The following is a 20072-nucleotide window of genomic DNA, read 5'->3' as shown; positions in this document are numbered from 1 at the left end:
CATGGCACCAGAGCTGGTGTCGGCTGGGTCCCTCCACTAAGGTCTGCCATGAGAGCCGACAACTGACTCCACCAAGCTGAAGTCGGGACTCTGTGGCCCCAGGGCACACTGAAGGACCGCAGCGACAATGGCAATCCCAGCCACATCCTGCAAAAGCCAGCTTCCTTCCCACAGAGTCCTGGCAGAGGGGCGTCACCTCCAGTCTCAGACCCAATTCTCTGCCCAGGCCGCACCCACCCAAGGTTAAACTAAAACAACTCCCTGGACCCCAGACAAAAAGCACCTAACATAATCATAAAAATTCCAGGACAGACAATTCAGATCTTAAGGTTGCTTATGCCTAAGAATGTTCTAGAAGCAATGAAATGAAAGATGTTACTGGCCATCAACAGTTTTTTCTATGGTCTTGAGTCAAGAAAAGCAAAGAGGGAATGTGCGATTCAGCTAGATTTCGGAATAATGTTCAAGACCCACCCAGGAAGTTCTTGGCATCAAACTCCAAAGACATTTTGTAGCCCCATCTGTGTGTGTTTTTCTTCTAGAAAGGCTGGGTGTTAGACTACATTGAAGTCCAGTGAGGAGGAAAAGATTCCAGGACGTCTATGGGTACCTTCATTCAGAAATACAGTGGACAGGGGTGGGAGTGAGCTCGGCATCCCCAGCACCATAGAAACAGAAAGACGTGAAGGAACACACTGGGAGGAGAACACAGGGGCCCTGGGATCCAAAAGTGACCGGGTTCCACTGGGCAGCCCGGGTGTCCACGATAACAAGAGACAGCACTCATTAACCGAGTCACCACCAACAGACCTAAAGTAAAGGTCACATCTGGGAGTACGAAGATAATAACGCACGCAGGGCTCACCCACCAGCCAATTTAAACTTCCTTCCAATCTTCAAGCGCTTCCTTTCAAGGTCTGATAGACTTGACTTGATCCTCCTTTATTTAAAAACCTTACAAAAGATTCGAATGTTTGAAAAAAAAAAAATCAACTTTATGTTCTATGCAGATAAATTTCTCTGACTACACAGCTAAGAGGGCTATATATCCATTGTTTAAAAAATATGTTGTTCCCACTAGCAACACACTCTGATTAAGTCCTACTTGAGTTCTTTCTCCTCCAGTGGGTCGTAAGGTCGGCACACAGTGGGAAACACCAGGTGTGGCGTTCTTGTTCCGTTTATTGGGAGGGTCGGGGGGGTTTGGCGGGGTTCCCGCTGGCTGTTTTCTTCCTCCGTTGTTTTTTGACGTCATCACAACAGCTGGTTAGGTACCCTTGGACGGCCAGGGAAACGGCCCTTCACTTGTCCTTGGAGCGGTCCAGGTTCTCCAGCACCCGGTTGAGGCGGATGTTGAGCAACCTCACCTGGTTCTCCAGGTGCTCCAGCTTCTCCTCCACGCTGGGGCTGCCGAGGCCGCCGCCGGGAGTGCCCCGCCAGTAGCCCATGGGCCCCGTCATGAAGTAGATGGCCACCACGAGGCAGAGCGGCAACACGGCGTGCTCGGGCTCGCCCTCGTACTTATGCAGGATGTACACGCAGGACATGGAGAACAGGACGACGCGGACCAGCCAGAAGAAGCGGCCGAACACCAGGTGCAGGAGGCTGAAGGTGAAGCCCAAGGTCAGAGACAAGAACCAGTAGGCCAGGAGGACCACACCAACCAGCACCAGGGCCCGGGTGGGGCTGTTGGACACGGAAGCTGGGCTGAAGTACTGTGACAGGTTGGACACTGAAACAGAGCAGAGGACAGAGCCAGTTAATCCCACGTGGTCAGGACAGTCTATTTTTTTTGGGGGGGGGGGGACGACGACGACAGACATGCTTTTATTTATTTATTTTTTTAAATGAACATGATATTTGCAATTTTAACTATTTTTAGGTTCACAAATTCAGTGGCATGAATTATATTCAAGATATTAATTACACTCAAGATATTCATTAATTACACTCATGATATTCATTGCATGTGTGGTATTCACTGATTACATTCGCAGTATTCATTCAATAACCATATTTGTGATATTCATTAATTACATTCATTGTATTGATTTATTATATTCATGATATCACGTCCTGATACTACTGTCCGTTTGTGGGGCTTTTCCATCACACAAAAACAGAAACCAGGGAGCCAAGGCAGTGGTGGTGCACACCTTTAATCCCAGCACTCGGGAGGCAGAACCAGGCGGATCTCTGTGAGTTCAAGGCCAGCCTGGTCTACCAAGTGGGTTCCAGAAAAGGCAAAGCTACACAGAGAAACCCTGTCTCGAAAAAAACAAAACAAAACCACCCAAACAAACAAACAAAAAACAGAAACCAGGAGATTCTTTGACAGCCTCGGGCCTGCTAAGCTCAGGGGCCGGACCCATGGGCTCCTGTCACAACCCAACACAATGAAAGCCAATTGAAGCAAGCGTTTGAGCCTCCAAAGTAGCTGAGGAAGCACAGGTGGTCGGTCGGGACTGTTTGCCTCGTCTTGAGTTTAAAACACCTTTTGTGAGGCTGGAGATTATGGCTCAGCGGTGAAAGGTACTGGCTACTTTTGCAAAGGACCCAATTCAATTACCAGCAACCACATGGTAGTTCACAACCACCTCTAACTCCAGTTCCAGGCGACAAATCTTCAGGTACTGCATATATGTGGTTAACAGACAAAACACCCATACACATAAAAATAAATAATAAGTAAATCTCAAAACTGTTTTTGAGACAGGGTTTTCTCTGTGTAGTTTTGGTGCCTGTCCTGGATCTTGCTCTGTAGACCAGGCTGGCCTCGAACTCACAGAGATCCTCCTGGCTCTGCCTCCAGAGTGCTGGGACTAAAGGCGTGCACCACCACCGCCCAGCTCTCAAAAATATTTTTTAAAAAAAAATGGAGTTGGGGTTCAAATTCAAGTCCTTGTGTTTGCAATAAGCTATCTCCTCAGGCTGGTCACAGTGGCTCGCATCTGTCATCCCAGAACTTGGGAAGCTGAGGCAGGAGGATCAGGTCATCCTTGGCTCCTCCACATTGAGTTTGAGGATAGTGTGGAGTACAAGTGAAGCTTGTCTCAAAAACAATGCAAAACAACAACCACAAAACCAAAAATAACAGTAAAATTGACTGATTTCACCAGCTTAGAGACGGGCGTCTCATGTAGACCAGGCAGGCCTTCAACTCACAGAGATCTGTTTTACTCTGAGTACTGGGATTAAAGGAATGAGCCACCAAGCCAGAGTAAATTTCACCAATTTCTCTTTCTCTCTTTCTTTCCTTTTCTTTTGGTTTTTCGAGACAGGGTTCCCTGTGCAGCTCTGGCAGCTATCCTGGAACTCTCTCTGTAGACCAGGCTGGCCTCAAACTCAGAGATCCGCCTGCCTCTACCTCCCGAGGGCTGGAATTAGAAGCATGCGCCACCACACCTGGCCTTCACGGGTTTCTTTTCCCTGTAACACGGCCAGTAGAAAACTTCTATATACCTCAAAGCTTATGTCTATCAAAGTGATCCACACGGAGGAGTCCTCATTGTAACTAACACCCTGAAAAACGACGGGGAAGGAGGTTCTCGGGAACTGAGAACCACCACCTTGACTATGGTTCCTGGAGAGGAAGCTCTCACATTTCTACTTCTGAGCTTGAGACACAATTCCCAAAGGCCTTGGGGCGTCCTGCGGCTTATCAAAGCCAAGAGGGAAACCCACACCCCAAAAACAGGGTATTTCACCTCCCCCACCAGCTTCTCTCAGCTTATCGAAACAGGCCTGGGTTCCTCAGCCATGCCTGGTGTCCTGTAGCTGTCTGGCCCTGCAGTTTCTGGGCTGCATGCAATGCCTTGCAATCAGGTTTATCTCTACAGGCTCGCTGCCCAGGGATGGCAACCTGGAATTGCACAATCCCAGTAGGTGATGGCCGAGGCAGCCTCGCAGGATTGCACACAGTTGCAACAGCCCAGGGAGGGTTGTAACTGCCCCAGGGGCAGCGTGCTGCGCAGCATCCTCCGAGAGCCACACCGCTGCCTCCCATTCTCCATCTGAGCAGCAAGGAGGCACGGCCTGGTGTGAGGCCTTCTGAAGGCTAACCTCGGTGATCCAAGGCTGGAGGTGGGTTCGGTGTGGACAGCAGGCAAGGGCAGTGATGTGTGGGTCCCCCCGCCCTGTACAGCATGGCTCCACCCTGAAGCCTGGTCCCAGATCTGTAAAGAAGGGATGCCCAGGACTAATGAGGATTCGGAAGGGGTCCTGTTACAAGGCTGTATCCGTTTTCTGCATCTGCCACACCCCGCCCCCATACACCAGGGGGCTGATGATCATCAGACAGTGAAATCCATCCTCTCTCCCAGTTCCAGAGGCCAAAAGTCCAAGTTCAGGGTTGTCCTCCCAAAGTGTGGTCTCCCCTGACTCCTCCACTCACACTTTTCTCTCTACTGACTACGTCTTCGGCCACACTGAAACACAGCTTTGAGTGCACCTGGATGAGGGCTCTTAGGAGCATCCTTCTGGTCTCTCGGCTTCCTGGGGGGGGTTCCAGGCAGTCCATGGCCTGTGACATCATCATCCCTGCAGGCTCTGCCTCCGTCATCTTCACAGCCTTCGTAGCTTCGTGAACCAACCACATGTTCAGCTATTAAAGTAAATGCTCCATCCCCTTTCCACTCTCAGCTGGGGCGTGGAGATTCACTGCACCGTGGGCCCGCACCCCAAAACAAAACACACAACAATACAACACCCTGCATGACTGTGCCCACACCCACCGTCAAGTCCAAGGACTTCCAAGAGCTCCATCCAAACTTTCCATAACGTCTCCACGAACATGTCCACTCCCTGCACGAACCGCTCGGTCAGCCTGGAGAGTAACTGCAAGGATGGAAAAGACAGTAAGAAATTGACCCACATACCGTCTTCCCAATCCAGTCAAGCACTGGAGCGTGAGCTTGGGAGAGGACATCCCAAGAGAAAAGAACCGCGAGTGTCTCATGGACAGTCTCTAGCCAAGCAATGAACAAAAGTTGATAGCCGGTCCCCCACCATGTAGAATATGGAAAGCTCCTCCTCCAACACACAGGAGCAACACTTGCAGGTGAAGGTGCGTGGCTCTGGTCATCCTATCTGCTTCCTCTGCCTGGGAGTTTCTGCCCTCAAGATGCTTCACAGGGCAGCTGGCTCTCCAAGGGACCAATTCTGAAATCTGAGACCACAAAGCATGCTCTGTCTGTGGCCTCGAGAATTCCGTTAGCTCTCTAGGTGATTCGGAAAGCATAGTAGACTGGGGACTCATGTGACTCACTGCCTGACTTCCTTATTTCCTTCTGAGTAAGTGATCGTGCTGGCTAGTTTCATGTCAGTTTGGCACATGCTAGTGTCATCAGAGAGGAGCAAGCCCCAGTGGAGAAAATGTCTCCATTAGATCGGGTTGTAGGCAAGCCTGTAAGGCATTTTCTTAATTAGTGATCAGTGGGGAAGGGCCCAGCCCATTATAGGTAGTGCTATCCCTGGGCTGATGGTCCTGGGTTCTCTAAGAGAGCAGGCTGAGCAAGCCACAGGGAGCAAGCCAGTAAGCAGCACCCATCCACATCTTCTCCATCAGCTCCTGCATCCAGGCTCCTGCCCTGCTTGAGTTCCTGCCCTGACTTCCTTCAATGATGACCAGGGCTATGAAGTATAAGCCAAATAACACTTCTCTCCCAAGTTGCTTTGGTGACGGTGTCTTATCACAACAATATTAACCCTAACTAGGACAGTGATATTATATACACCTAGAATAAAGTTCAGAACCAGGGATGGAGATGTAAGTCAGTGGATAATGTTTTCCTAGCATGCATGATGTCTCCAGCACCACATAAACAAGGCAGCTCAAAACTGCCTGTAACTCCAATTCCGTGGAGATCTGATGCTTTCCTCTGTCCTTGTGCACACAGGGGTACACACACACACACACACACACACACTTTAATAAAATTAATCTTAGGGAAGGAAAACACACACACACACACACACACACACACAGAAAAAAAAAAAACAAGCATAGTAGTGCACGCCTTTAATCCTAGAGCTCAGAGGGCAGAGGCATGCAGATCTCTCTGAGTTCGAAGCCAGCCTGTTCCACATATACATACTAAGTTCCGGGACAGAGTTTGCATAGTGAGACCCTGTTTCAAAAAACAAACCAACCGCCAGGTGGTGGTGGCACATGCCTTTAATCCCAGCACTCGGGAGGCAGAGCCAGGTGGATCTCTGTGAGTTCGAGGCCAGCCTGGTCTACAAAGCGAGATCCAGGACAGGCACCAAAACTACACAGAGAAACCCTGACTCGAGGGGGAAAAAAAAAAAAAAAAGACAGGCTTGTGTTCCCAGCTACTCAGGAGGCTGAGGCAGGTGTGTGTGTTGGGGGAGGTGAATGGGGCAAACATCAGGGCTGGCAGAGTAACGATCCGAATGAGCCAAGAAGGAAATCCGGTTCAACAGGACTCAGTAGTCAGTGTGTTGATTCAAACTTCTAGAGCCTGACACCAGGCGGTTTATTTTGGGCACATTATGCACAGCGCCGTTTGGGGGGAAAAAAAAAAAACGTTTCCTGGTATAACACAATCCCATGTGCACGGGGAGGCACAATCACATCAACACTCTCTTCAAAGTACATGTCGCTTGTCCGTGAAGATGAGCTCTAGAGATAGGCCACATGTGCCATCTTAAGGGCCAAGGGGAGGATCTGGTGTGGGCTCCTCATACAGATAGCACAGAGGTCATCTGGGCTATCAACCGCCTCCAGTCCGGTTTGTGAGAGCCTGGGGGAGGCCCCTGGCCATATCGATAGCACAGAGGTCAGTCTAGACTATTAACCACCTCCAGTCCTGGTTGTGGGAGCTTGGGGGGAGCCAGTTATGGCCTGGCCCTAGAGATAGCTGGAGCAGGGGCTACCCAGGCTATCAGCCACCTCCGTTCTCAGCCCTCTGCATGGAAAACAGGTTATACATCTTTTCCCTTGAAAAGACAACCCTGTGTGCTTAACAGTCCTGTGCTGACTGTGAACGCAAGGACCTCTGTGCTCCCAAACAGGCAGGGAGAAGGCAAGTTCAAGGCCTGCCTTGGGCTAAAGGACATCTTAGTGTGACCCACCCACCCCCATCTCAAAATAAAAACAGTTGGGGGTGTAGCTCAGTGGTAGAATATTTACCTAGGGAAAAAAAAAAAGAGAGAGAGAGAGATAACATCACAGACACACAGAGAGGACAGCCATTAGAACAGGACAAGGAAGGCCTGTAGGCCTTCTGGAGTGCAGGGGAAGCCAGTTGACCACAACCTTGACCTGATTTCCGGCCCCAAAGCAGTAAGAACTGCATTCTCATGGTCCACCCACCCACTGGGGTACTGGGCTCCTGGGGAGTGACAGCAGAGTCCAGGGTCTGGAGGCAGAGCCAGGAGATACCAGGGGAGAGAGCTGTCTGAACATTAGGACTCCAAATCTGTTAGTTCGGGGAATCCCTGGGGTGGGGGGAGATGGGGAGATATACCAATATGGCATGGTGACTATGTGCCTGGCCAACACAGGTAGGACAGACTTCCAGAAAATGAGGTGTTGACTCCAAAACAAGGAAAGAGATAATAAAATAAAAATGGCTCGTCATTATGAGGAGGGACATGCCTGAGGAGAGCAGAAGACAACTTTGTGGAGTGGGTTCTTCTCCCCTTCACCTTTGTGGGTTCTGGAGATGAAACTCGGGTCACCAGGCAGGCACAGCAAAGCACCTTGACGCCCCGAGGACGACGTTACCCTTTCAAGGACAACTTTCACACACTGAGCTTCCTGCCTCTACCCATTCAGTGCTGGGAATATCCACCATGCCCGGCTTTATTTATTTACTTATTTATTTTTAAGATTAGGTCTCGTGTATCCCATTTTTCTGGTGTTTTGGAGATAGGATCTTGAACACACACTCACTCACTCACTCACTACAAAAGAAATGTGAATAGCGCCTGTATATTGTAAAATATTATTAGAGTAAACATAAGTTTCCTGGGTGGGATGTTTGTGGACTGTGCAGAAGATACCAAGATATCTGTCTTACTTCAAATGGTGAAAACAAACACAGAAAGTGTGTGTACTGTGTGCTGGTAGAGAAAACAGAAAATATACTCCGTGGGTGAAGGCAGCTGAGGGTCTTTGCTCTCTATTGACTGTTCAGTATTTTGAGATTTTATTTAAAGAGGAGGAAGAGGAAGAATAATAAGAAGAAAAGAGTCAGGGAAACGGTTCAGTAAGTAAAGGCACTTGCCACCCCTATGCCTAAGTTGGATCCCCAGGACTGAGAGACCCTTGAAAGTTGTTCTCTGACCCCCACAGAAACACTGTGGCATGCACATAAACAAGTATAACAAGGAGATTTTGAACAAGGGGGCACCGTGTTTGTTGGTAGTGCCCTCGCCCCATGTGTCAGTTCACAGCCTTCTGTACCTTCTGTGAAGGCGACAACTTAATGACTTTCAATAAAGCTGCTCAAATGATTACGGCAGGAGAAAAAGGACCAGGGAAATGGCGATTATTTTTTTGTTTTGTTTTGTTTTTTTTCGAGACAGGGTTTCCCTGTGTAGTTTTTGGTGCCTGTCCTGGATCGCCCAGGCTGGCCTCGAACTCACAGAGATCCACCTGGCTCTGCCTCCTGAGTGCTGGGATTAAAGACGTGCGTCATCACCACCGCCCGGAGGAAGTGGCAATTATTTTACTAGAAATACTTCTTCCCTGTAAGCAGCAACAGAGGAAAAGCTCTGTGAAAACAACAGACCAATGGTTCAACTGAAGACCAGCAAAAAAAAAAGAGGAAACCAGAAAGAAAAGACAGGACCAGAGCATTCAGAAGAATTTTGAAAAGCCAAATATTAATAAAATAACAGTAATAATAAATCCTGAAAAAGTCACTACACACACACACACACACACACACACCCGCCCATTTAAAGTTTTTCAAGACAGGGTCTCTCTGTGTAGCCCTGGCTGTCCTAGAACTAGCTCTGTAGACCAGGCTGGCCTTGAACTCACAAAGATTCGACTGCCTCTGCCTAGAGAGTGCTGGGATTAAAGGTGCACACCTTTGCCACTTGGCTTTTTAGATTTTTCAACACAGTGTCATGTAGCCCAGGATGGCTTCAACTCACTGTGTAGCTGCAGCTGACCTTGAACTATTGCCCCTCCTGCTTCCACCTCCCCAGGGCCAGGACTACAGGTATGTGTGCTATAGGACCAGCCTGGCAACAGACCCACTTCTCTGTGCACACAAAACGGTTTGCACAGAAAGGTTCTGCTTCGGACACACCTGGGAGGGACACACTCCCGTGAACTCCACCACACAGTCTTTGCTCTCTGCAACCCTTCAAAAGCAACAAACTAGCCGGGTAGTGGTGGTGCACGCCTTTAAACCCAGCACTCGGGAGGCAGAGCCAGGCGGATCTCTGTGAGTTCGAGGCCAGCCTGGGCTACAGAGCGAGTTCCAGGACAGGCGCAAAGCTACAGAGAGAAACCCTGTCTGGGGAAGGGGTGGGGGTAGGGGGGTAAGAGGACTTGCTGAGCAAGCATGATGACCTGAGTTCCGGTCTCCAGCACCCACTTAAAGAGCCAGATGTGGTCATGCACTGGTGTATTCCTGCAACCACAATACAGTACCAGTGGAGACAGGAGGATTGCTGTTGTCAACCTCGCTCCAGGCTCAGTGAGAGGCCCCGTCTCCGGGAATAAGGCAGAATGATGGAGAAGAACAATTAAAAATCCTCCTCTGGGTTGGGCAGTGGTGGTGGTGGCGGCGGCGGCGGCGGCGCACGCCTTTAATCCCAGCACTCCGGAGGCAGAGGCAGAGGCAGGTGGATAGCTTGTGCGTTCCAGGCTAGCCTCGTCTACAGACTGAGTTCCAGGACAGCCAGGGCCACACAGAAAAACCCTGTCTCGAAGAAGAAGAAAAAAAAAAAAAAAAAAAAAAAGCCCTCTCTCCTCTGTATGAAAATGGACTTGTGTGCCCACACACATACACACTAAAAAGGGGGAGGGCTGGGCATGTTGGCCCACACCAAAGACCCCAGCACTCTGGAGGCTGAGGCAGGAAGATGGAGAGTCCAAGGCCAGACTGACTACCTAGCAAGATTCCACCTCAAAAGTGAAAAGAAAGTGATTCGGAAACCTTAAGCATTATACTACATGTGATGTACAAAGGACCTGGGCTTTCATGGGCAGTGAAGACAAAAATGAGTTGAGAGCAGGCAAGATCTCAGAATGGCAGAGACACGAAGGAAATAACCCAGGTGATCTGGTGGTTAAGATTTTTTTTCTCTACTTATCTAAAGTATATGTATATACGTGTACACACATGAGTGCAATTGTCTGTGACGTCTAGAAGAGGGTGCCAGATCGCCTGGAACTGAAATGACCAACTACTGAATGGAACCCAGGTCCTCTGAAAGGGCAGCCAATGTCGTTAGGTCACCTCCCTAGTCCCCCGACCACGTTCTGATTGAAATGGTAGGTTCATTTTTTAGGAAACAGCATTCTGCCCCATTCCCAACCCCATCCTATGGGATCACTGAATGGCTTTTAAAAGCTCAAAGGAGCTGGGTGGTGGTGGTAGTGGTGGTGCATGCCTTTAATCCCAACACTCGTGAGGCAGAGGCAGGAGGATCTCTGTGAGTTGGGGGCCAGCCTGGGCTACAGAGGGAGTTCCAGGAAAGGCTCAAAGCTACACAGAGAAACTCTGTCTCAAAAAACCAAAATAAATAAATAAAAGCTCAGAGGAATTCACAAACTTTAGACCGACAGCTGTGGAACCTGCATGGGGCTGGACTAGACCCTCTACATACGGGAGACAGTTGTGTAGCTGGGTTTGTTTGAGGGGCCCCTGGCAGTGTGATCAGGAGCTATCCCGGGTGCATGAGCTGGCTTTCTGGATCCCATTACCTATGGTCGGACACCTTGCTCACCCCTGATAAAGTGGGGAGGGGCTTGGTCCTGCCTCAACTGAATGTACCAGGCTTATCTGTCTCTCCATGGGAGAACTCACCCTGTTGGAGGAGGAGATGAGGAATGGGGAGGGGTAGGTGGGGGAGGGAGCAGGAGGAGGGATGAGAGGGGGATCTGTGGTTGGTATGTAAAATGAATTTTAAAAAATGGTCCTTTTTAAAAAAAATATTTATGCGCAATAAATACATATAAAAAATTATATATATGTGTGCGTACGTGTGCTATGGTTCACATATGGAAGGCAAAGGACAACTCGCCTTCCACCGTGTGGGTGAACTCAGGTCGTCAGGCTTGGCAGCAGGCACTGCCAAGATGCTGACCCATCTCACCTGCCCTCATGGTTTTTAATAGAGCAATGGTTCTCAGCCTTCCTAATGCTGCGACCCTTTAACACAGTCAGTTCCTCACGTTGTGGTGACCCCCAACCATAAAATTATTTCATTGCTACTTCATAACCGTAATTTTTCTACTGTTATGAAATCGTAATGTCAATATCTGATATGCAGGATATCTGATATGCAACCCCAAGGGGTCATGACCCACCACGGGTTGAGAACCACTGTTATAGCGCTTACGGGATGGTGACGTCCTACAGTGCGGAAAATACAATTTGGAAGAACTCTTCGGTGTGTGTACGTATGTGTGTGCCCACACTCCACCTGTGAAGGTCAGAGGACAACTGGCAGGGGTCAGTTCTCTCTCCCCACCATTTGGCTGCTGGGGGAGGGTAAGAACTCAAGGCATCAGGCTTCCTGGGGAGCACATTTGCACCCTCACCTGCTGAGCCAACGTCTGGGCCCTCAGTTCATTTTAACTAGAGGAAAAGCCTGCGGGACGGCTTCCCAGGCCCAGGTTTACTAATGAGAATCAAACCTGCCTTGTGGGTGGGAGGCTTTTTTTTTTTTTTTTTTTTTTTTTTTGGTTTTTCGAGACAGGGTTTCTCTGCGTAGCTTTGCGCCTTTCCTGGAGCTCACTTGGTAGCCCAGGCTGGCCTCGAACTCACAGAGATCCGCCTGGCTCTGCCTCCCGAGTGCTGGGATTAAAGGCGTGCGCCACCACCGCCCGGCTGGGTGGGAGGCTTTTAAAAAGTTTGTTTCCCAGGTACTTGACCCAGCATTTTTAAACCCAGCACCACAGAGGCAAAGACAGGCAGAGCTCTAGGAATTTGAGTCCAGCCTGGTCTAGATAGTGAGTTTCCAGGTCAGCCAGGGCTACATAGTGAGACCCTGTCTAAAAGAGAGGGAGAGAGAAGGCACTCCACATTCTAATCATAATTTGTGTGAAATAAACCTTATGCACGGTGGTATGGGTCTGAATTGCCACTGGGCCTCTGGAGCTCTGGGGCCTGAGGCTGTGATCTTGACCACTTCTCTGTCTCATTTGGGCAGAAGAGAGAATCTGGGGAGTTGGATGTGACTGCGTTTTGTGCACTGAATACCTGCCTGTCAGTGGTAGGAAATGTTTACATATGAAAGGGCATGGTCTAAAAGGAGAGTAACCACTCCTTCATTCATTTGAAAGTTATTAAGGGGGGCTGGAGAGATGGCTCAGAGGTTAAGAGCACTGACTGCTCTCCCAGAGGTCCTGAGTTCAATTCCCAGCACCCACATGGTGGCTCACAACCATCTGTAATGAGACCTGGCACCCTCTTCCATATACATAATAAATAATTCTTCAAAAAAAAAAAAAAAAGAAAGAAAGAAAGTTATTAAGGACAGAGAGTAGCCTGAGTGCTTAGTATGCACAAGGTTATGAGTTCAATCCCCAGCACCCAAAAATACTGATATATAATAACTATTTAGCAGCTGGTACATGAATATTCGTAGTCACCATTTTCTTTCTTTCTTTTTTGTTTTGTTTTGTTTTTGGAGACAGGGTTTCTCTGTGCAGTTTTGCGCCTTTCCTGGAACTCACTTTGTAGACCAGGCTGGCCTCGAACTCACAGAGATCCGCCTGGCTCTGCCTCCTGAGTGCTGGGATTAAAGGCGTGCGCCACCACTGCCCCACAAAGATCAAACTTTCGAGAGCCATGATTCTGCGTCAGGAAGGAACCAGCTGCATCAACACATCCTGTTCCCATCCCCACTTAACAGACAGAAAAACTGAGGTTTAAAGGGAAGGCAGGGACAGGCAAAATGGCTCAGCCAGTAAAGGTGCTTGCCACCAGGCCTGACGACCAGCTCTGGATTCTCATGACCCATATGGTGGAAGCAGAGAAATTTAAAGATGTCTTAAAGCCCGTCTTCTGACTCTCGCACGTCTATGTGCACGCACACGCACACAATCAACAAATAAACGTAAGTAAAAGTATTTAGAAGTGAGGTCACTGGAGCTGGAGAGATGGCTCAATCGATAAAGAGCTTCCTGGGCAAGCATGAGGACCCGGGTTCAAGAAGCAAAGACAGGCAGAGCTCTATGAATTTGAGTCCAGCCTGGTCTATACAGTGGAGGGCATGGGCTCAATCCCCAAACCCTTGTAATCCCGGTGCTGGGGAGGTGGAAGCGGGAAGATCCTAATGGCCCACTTGGCCGACCAGTCTGACCTAACCTTCAAACTTCAGGGCAATAAGAACTTGGTCTCAAAATGGATGGCTCCCGAGGTTGAATGCCCGAGGCCGACCTCTGGACTCCACACTCACACACCATTGAAACCACTGGTCTAACTTCATCCGGCTGGGGAAAGAGGGAGTGCCCCAACTTGGACCCAAAGTTCTCTGGACTCCACAACCCCAGGGCCAGAGACCAGGAAGGGAACGCGGGGAAGGCCAGAGAAAAGGCGTGCATCTCGACTTCTCTTTTCTTAGCACGGTGCACCCCACATACACGCGCGGCGGAAGGTGGAGAGCTTCTTGGTGGAGGGGCTCATCCCAGTCCCGGAGACCCTAAGCTCTCATGCTCTACCAAAGGCTCCAACCGAGAGGTGCCCCCCCTCCACCCCAAACACACAGCAGGAGCTCAGGTTGCCAAAGCAATAGCTCAGACCCCATCACTCCCTGGAAAGGAGATCTCGGCCCAGATATCTCTGAGGCAAGGGGGTGGGAGGCAGGAGGCCCTCGACGCCAGGCCTCGTGGGGACCCGGGCGTCCCTCCCCAGTGCCTGGCTCACAGTGGGGGGACCATTGAGACGCGGCGGGTCAGCGCGCGGGCGTCACGCGCTCCCGGGGGCTGCGCTTGGCCCCGGCTGCAGCAGGCCGCGACCGTCCCCAGCCCCGGGTGCTCCCCCCGCTCCCTCCCCGCTTCCCCCCCCTACCCCACCCCACCCCCCGCCGCCCCAAACGGTCTCCCGGCGCCGGCGCCGCAAGGTGACCGCGGGCGCGCCGCCCACCTTCTGAGCCGCGCGCACGTTGTCCTCCCCGAACAGGCTGCTCACGCTCTGCGAGAAGCTGCTGGCCGCGCGCCGGTGGCTGTTCTTGTCCGCAGTCCCGCGGCCCCGAGCCCCCTGCGCGCCGGGGGCCACCAGCGCCACCAGCAGCAGCGCCCCTAGCAGAAACAGCAGCAGCAGCCGCAGGCCGGCCCGGGCCCGGGGCTCCCGGGACGCGCGCGCGCCCATGCTCGGCCAAGGGAAGAGGGTCGTGGGGGGAGAGGGAGGGAGGGAGAGGGCGGAGCGCACCGCCACCGAGGGCTCCGGGCCGCACCGCGTGGGCGCGCCGTCGCCCCGCCCCGCCTTACAGCCCCGCCCCGCCCCGCGCACGAAGCCCCGCCTCCCGCCTGCAGCGACCCCCCCCCCCCACTTCCCGCCGCGGGAGAGGGTCGACTGCCCTGTATCCCTGGAGCTGAGACTCTCAACTGTGCTATACACCGCCGCGCATGCGGGGGGTTTGCAAAGACTCCTTCCTGGGCTGGGCTAGGCTGGGTCCTTGCAAGCGATTGGGAAACGGAAGGGCAGGTGTCTTGTCACCTCCCCGCACCCCAAAAGGCAGGCCTCGTGGAGCACGCGTTCATTCGTTCTCAGGCCCCTCCTGCATGGATGGCATTTCCGAGCCATAAAGTGGTTGGAGAGGGGAAGTTGGTGATGGGATTGGAAAGCTGATGAGCGGCGAGGAGGGAACTGGGGAAGTGGTTAGGTATTGTGCAGCCCTTTATAAAGGATTTGATGGGACCAGGGGGTGTTCCTTAGGTCTCAAGTCAAAAGAGATTGGGTGGGGGAGGGTGTCTAGAGTTGGTCCCGCCAGTCAATTCTGGTGTCAGGAAGTACCCGCGCCACCTAGAGGGACCTAAGGGCGCGAAGACCCAAGAGTCCAAACTTAACCGGAGGTGTAGGGATAAGAGGAATTTACCATCCAAAATTCAGGGCTTCCTACCCAAAAAGCGACTGGGCTTCTGGGCTTCTTATATATGAACCCCATGGCATGGCAGGCAAGAGGACGAGAGGACTATAGGTTTGAAAGATTTAAAAGCCACGATAATCATATTACAGGCATGGTGATGTGCGCCTGTAAATCCAACCCTAGAGAGGCTGAGGGAAGAAGCATGGCCAGGTCAGGCCAACCTCAGTTATACCCTGAGTCCCAGATCAGCCTGCCCTAAATAGTAGCACCCTGTCTCAAAAAAATGAAATGGGCTGGGCAGTGGTTGCGCACGCCTTTAATCCCAGCACTCGGGAGGCAGAGGCAGGTGGATCTCTGTGAGTTTGAGGCCAGCCTGGTCTACAGAGCAAGATTTAGGACAGGCACCAAAACTTACACAGAGAAACCCTGTCTCAAACAAACAAAACAGGGGGTACATGGGAGGGGTTGGTGGCAGGCAAAGGAAGAGTAGAAATTATATGATATTTTAATTTTAAAATGATGAAAATAAAAGAATGACTTAGGTCTATCACTCCAGCTAAGAAAAGCTAAGGCAGGAAGAAAACAAATTCAAGACCTGTCTATAGACTACAGAATGAGTTGAAGGCCAGCCTGGGCAACCTAGTGAGACCTTGTTCAAAACATAAGAATAACTAAATCTCTGTGTTAAAGGACTGGAGATGTATGTGGCCTAACTGCAGGACACTCACTTGCCTAGTGAGGGGAAGGCCTTATGTCCAATCTCCAGAACCATAAAAATTAAATTAATAAATAAAATCCAGGAAACACTACCCAGCCTTTGCAGCTGATTGCTCCCACAGAGGGAACTGTGGAACTTGGCAGGCAGGGAGGGGCTTCGTCTATTTGTTGTTGTTTGGTTGAGATTGGGTCTCTCTGTGTAGCTTTGGCGCCTGTCCTGGATCTCCCTCTATATAGACCAGGCTGGCCTCGAACTCACAGAGATTTGCCTACCTCTGCCTCCTCCTCCTGAGTGCTGGGTTCAAAGGCGTGGGGCACCAACGCCTGGCCCCTCTGAGGGTCTTATCTAGAGAGTCTTATCTAGGGCTTGCCCATTCCCTGAAATCTCCTGAGGGACTTTGGCACAGCCCAGCCTCCATGCTAACAAATCCTCTCGGGACTTTCACTATCCGTAGCTTTATCTGTACAGCAAGACAACCTTTGCCCTAATGCTCTTCTCCTCAGCCTTGCATAGCTCATCCTCCACCCTGTTTAGCCTGGCTCCTCTTCGGTCATAGCTTGTGGGCATCTTGTGTATGCGCATGCGCGGAATCAGGTCATCCTTTTTTTTTTTTTTTCTGCTATGACCCGTATATCCTTAATTTATTTCATACACTCTACGATGGAATCTTCAGAGGTTCCATCCTCCACATCCTACATCAAACAAACCAGGTCTAGCCAGACAAGTTTGAGACAACTAGGAAAATAAACCTCGATCCAGTCCAAAGAGAGAACACTGGGGTCAGGGTACAGCCCAGTGGGAAGCACGCACTAAGAAGTGCAAAAGCCCTGGGCCCGTCCCCAGCACCACAAAAAGGGAAAGTAAAAGCTGAGATGGCTTGGTAGGTGAGGACTTTTACAAGTATGAGGACCTGAGTTCAAGTCCCCAGCACCCACACAAAAGAAAAATTGATCAGGGGAGGCTTTGCCCTGGAGAAGGTGGGAATGGGATGTGGGCTGGGGGGAAGGAGAGGGGGGCCGGAAGAGGGGAGAACAAGGGAATCCGTGGCTGATATGTAGAACTGAATGGTATTGTAAAATAAAATAAAAGGAGAAAAAGAAAAGAAAAATTGAGCTGGGCAGTGGTGGCGCATGCCTTTAATCCCAGCACTCAGGAGGCAGGGGCAGGTGGATCTCTGTGAGTTCAAGACCAGCCTGGTCTACAGAGTTCCAGGACAGGCTCCAAAGCTACAGAGAAACTCTGTCTGGAAAGACAAAACAAAACAAAAATTGAAAATTACTTTCGGGCCGGGCGGTGGTGGCTCACGCCTTTAATTCCAGCACTCAGGAGGCAGAGGCAGACAGATCTCTGTGAGTTCGAGGCCAGCCTGGACTACTGAGGGAGTTCCAGGAAGGACACAAAACTACACAGAGAAACTCTGTCTTGAAAAAACCAAAAAAAAAGAAAAAAGAAAAAAAAAAGAAAAAGAAAGAAAGAGGGGGCTGGAGAGATGGCTCAGAGGTTAAGAGCACTGGCTGTTCTTCCAGAGGTCCTGAGTTCATTTCCCAGCAACCACATGGTGGCTCACAGCCATCTGTAATTAGATCTGGCCTGCCCTCTTCTGGCCTGCATTCATACATGCTGTATACATAATAAATAAATCTAAAAAAAAAAAATTCCTTTCAAACTCTACCCTTCTGTGTTGTAGAAATTTCAAGTATTATTGGGGATTAGGTTTACTTCATTATGGGTTGTCGTTTCATATATTTTTTACTGATATTTTCATGTGATGTTAAACTTTTTTTTCCCCTTTGAGACAAGGTCTTAGCTCTAGCTGGCCTGGAACTCTGAGACTCACTAGCCTCAGTGTCAGGAGTTCTGGGACAAAAGTCATATGCCACCACATTTTGCTAAAACCTCAAAAGGACTTAACAGCAGCATACATCTTTAATCCCAGCCCTGGGAAACAGTCAGAGCTCTGTGAGTTACATGCCAACCTGAGCTACACAGTGAGATCTCGTCCCCAAAACAAACAAAATATTTTAGAGTAAGATATAATACAACCCCCAGAGAGATAGGGTCTCACTATGTAGCCCTGGCTGACCTGAAATTGACTGTAGACCCAGCTGCCCTCAGACTCACAGAGACCATCCACCTGCCTCCACACCCACTCCTTCAAGTACTGGAGTTAAAAGCATATACCACCATGCTCAGCAAAATTTTTTTCTTTTAATTATGTGTATATCAGTGTGTGGGTATGTGCATTCAATTGCAAGTGTCCTCAGAGGCCAGAGGTGCTGGATTCTTTCCCTGAACAAGAATTTTAGGCAGCTGTGATCCACCCACTGTGGATTCTCGAAACGGAACTCTGGTCCTCTGTAAGAGCAGTGTGGGGTTTTAACTGCTAAGCCACCTCTCCAGACCCCTCTTCTGTTCACTCTAAGGAAATACATCCACGCTGCTGTGTGTGCCTCTTTCTTTTTAGTGTCTAAAATGTTCTTTGTATCTTCTGGAAGTTTATTATTTATATGCTATCTTATTACATTTATTTATTTATTATCTATTCATGTATGTATGTATGTGGGTGTGCCACAATTTGTGGGTATCACTGTTTGTGTGTGGAGGACAATTTTAGGGAGTCAGCTCTCCCCCTCTACCATGTGGGCTCTGGAGATTGAACTCAGGTCATCAGGCTTTGTGGAATGTCCCTTTATGTGCCAAGGTAGTGAATGTTTTCAATCCCAGCACTCGGGAGACAGAGGCAGACAGATCTGTGTGAGTTCTAGGCCACCCTAGAACCTGAAACCCTAGTGAGTGCTGGGACAGCCAGGGCTATGTAGAGAGACCCCGTTTAAAAAAAAAAAAACTAAGGCTGGGTGTGGTGGCGCACGCCTTTAATCCCAGCACTCTGGAGGCAGAGCCAGGTGGATCTCTATGAGTTCGAGCCCAGCCTGGTCTACAAAGTGAGTTCCAGGACAGCCAGGGCTACACAGAGAAACAAAATGAAAATGAAAATTGTGTGTGTGTGTGTGTGTGTGTGTGTGCGCGCGCGCGCGCGCGCGCGCGCGCGTTCCATGATTGAATACAGATGGTCAGCCTTAGGAGTCAAATGTCTTTACCTGCCCAGCCATCTTAGACCAAGCTGGCCTCAAACTCACAGAGACTGTCCACCTGCCTCCATACTCCGTCCTTAAAGTGCTAGAGTTAAAAGCATGCACCACCATGCCCAGCAAGTTTTTTTTTAATTATGTGTGTATCAGTGTGTGACTGTGCACACTCAACTACAGGTGACCTCAGATTCTGTAATTTATTTATTTTTTTCAAAGACAGGGTTTTGCTATGTAAACCAGACTCGGCCTCTTTTCCCCCTTTTCTTTTCCTTCTTCTTTTTTTTTTTTTTTTTTTTTTTTTTTTTTTTTTTTTTTTGAGATAGGGTCTCAGGTAAGCCAGACTGCCCTTTAGTTTACTCTATAGACAAGGCCACCTTTGAACTTAGCCTTATCTTCCTACTTCCACCTTCCAAGATCGGGAATTTCAGTGTGCTACCAACCTCCCCGGCCCCCGTTCAATTTAATTCTCCAACAGAAAAAAGTGTGGTACAACAGAACTATTCAGTTTGCAAGGTAATTGCAGGGTTGAGATATTCTCCCTAGTACACCTCAGACAAAGTGACAGAGTGAGTTTTAAACCATTTAATAAAATACCTTCTTTTCACGTCTCTGTTCCTGCCATAGAAATATTCTACACTTTTTTCCTGTGGAATTAATATACCTCACCTGTGGGAATATCAGAAAACACAGATGAACAAAACAAGAGAGGAGACGTTTTACTAGGGGTAGAGTTATATTTTACACGTTTAGTCAAATTAATACTAATGATTTATGCGTGAGTACTTTGCTTGCATGTCATGCATGTACACCACATGTGTATCTAGTAAGAGGTCACTGGAATTAAGAATATGGATGTTGGCCGGGCAGTGGGGCACATGCCTTTAATCCTAGCACTTGGGAGGCAGAGCCAGGCAGATCTCTGAGAGTTCGAGGCCAGCCTGGTCTACAGAGCAAGATCCAGAACAGGCACCAAAACTACGCAGAGAAACCCTGTCTCAAAAAAAAAAAAAAAAAAAAACGCG

At 49.7% G+C, this 20072-nt stretch overlaps 1 protein-coding gene and 1 long non-coding RNA gene across 2 annotated transcripts in view; both read right to left on the bottom strand.

Moving 5' to 3' along the window:
• LOC143270593 (uncharacterized) overlaps positions 1 to 20072 on the bottom strand; it is an 81789-nt gene that overhangs the window by 5243 nt on the left and 56474 nt on the right. The gene's annotated exons all lie outside the window — the stretch shown is intronic.
• On the bottom strand, positions 922 to 14619 carry Bri3bp (BRI3 binding protein). Its single transcript, XM_006970664.4, has 3 exons — positions 14301 to 14619; positions 4734 to 4836; positions 922 to 1732 (listed from the first exon to the last, which is right to left on the bottom strand). Exons 1-3 carry the CDS (start codon positions 14523 to 14525, stop codon positions 1302 to 1304), a joined length of 759 nt encoding a protein of 252 aa, XP_006970726.2. The 5' UTR covers positions 14526 to 14619; the 3' UTR covers positions 922 to 1301.

This window comes from Peromyscus maniculatus, chromosome 23, assembly GCF_049852395.1.
Source record: "Peromyscus maniculatus bairdii isolate BWxNUB_F1_BW_parent chromosome 23, HU_Pman_BW_mat_3.1, whole genome shotgun sequence".
Lineage (NCBI taxonomy): Eukaryota > Metazoa > Chordata > Mammalia > Rodentia > Cricetidae > Peromyscus > Peromyscus maniculatus.
This window is presented reverse-complemented; position numbering and strand designations above follow the sequence as displayed.

Excerpts from the sequence above, each read along its gene's own strand:
- Bri3bp (XM_006970664.4), bottom strand. The coding sequence starts at position 14,525 with ATGGGCGCGCGCGCGTCCCGGGAGCCCCGGGCCCGGGCCGGCCTGCGG. Across the intron at positions 4,837-14,300 it reads ACGTGCGCGCGGCTCAGAAG|TTACTCTCCAGGCTGACCGA; the intron begins GTGGGCGGCGCG and ends CCATCCTTGCAG. Across the intron at positions 1,733-4,733 it reads GGAAGTCCTTGGACTTGACG|TGTCCAACCTGTCACAGTAC; the intron begins GTGGGTGTGGGC and ends GCTCTGTTTCAG.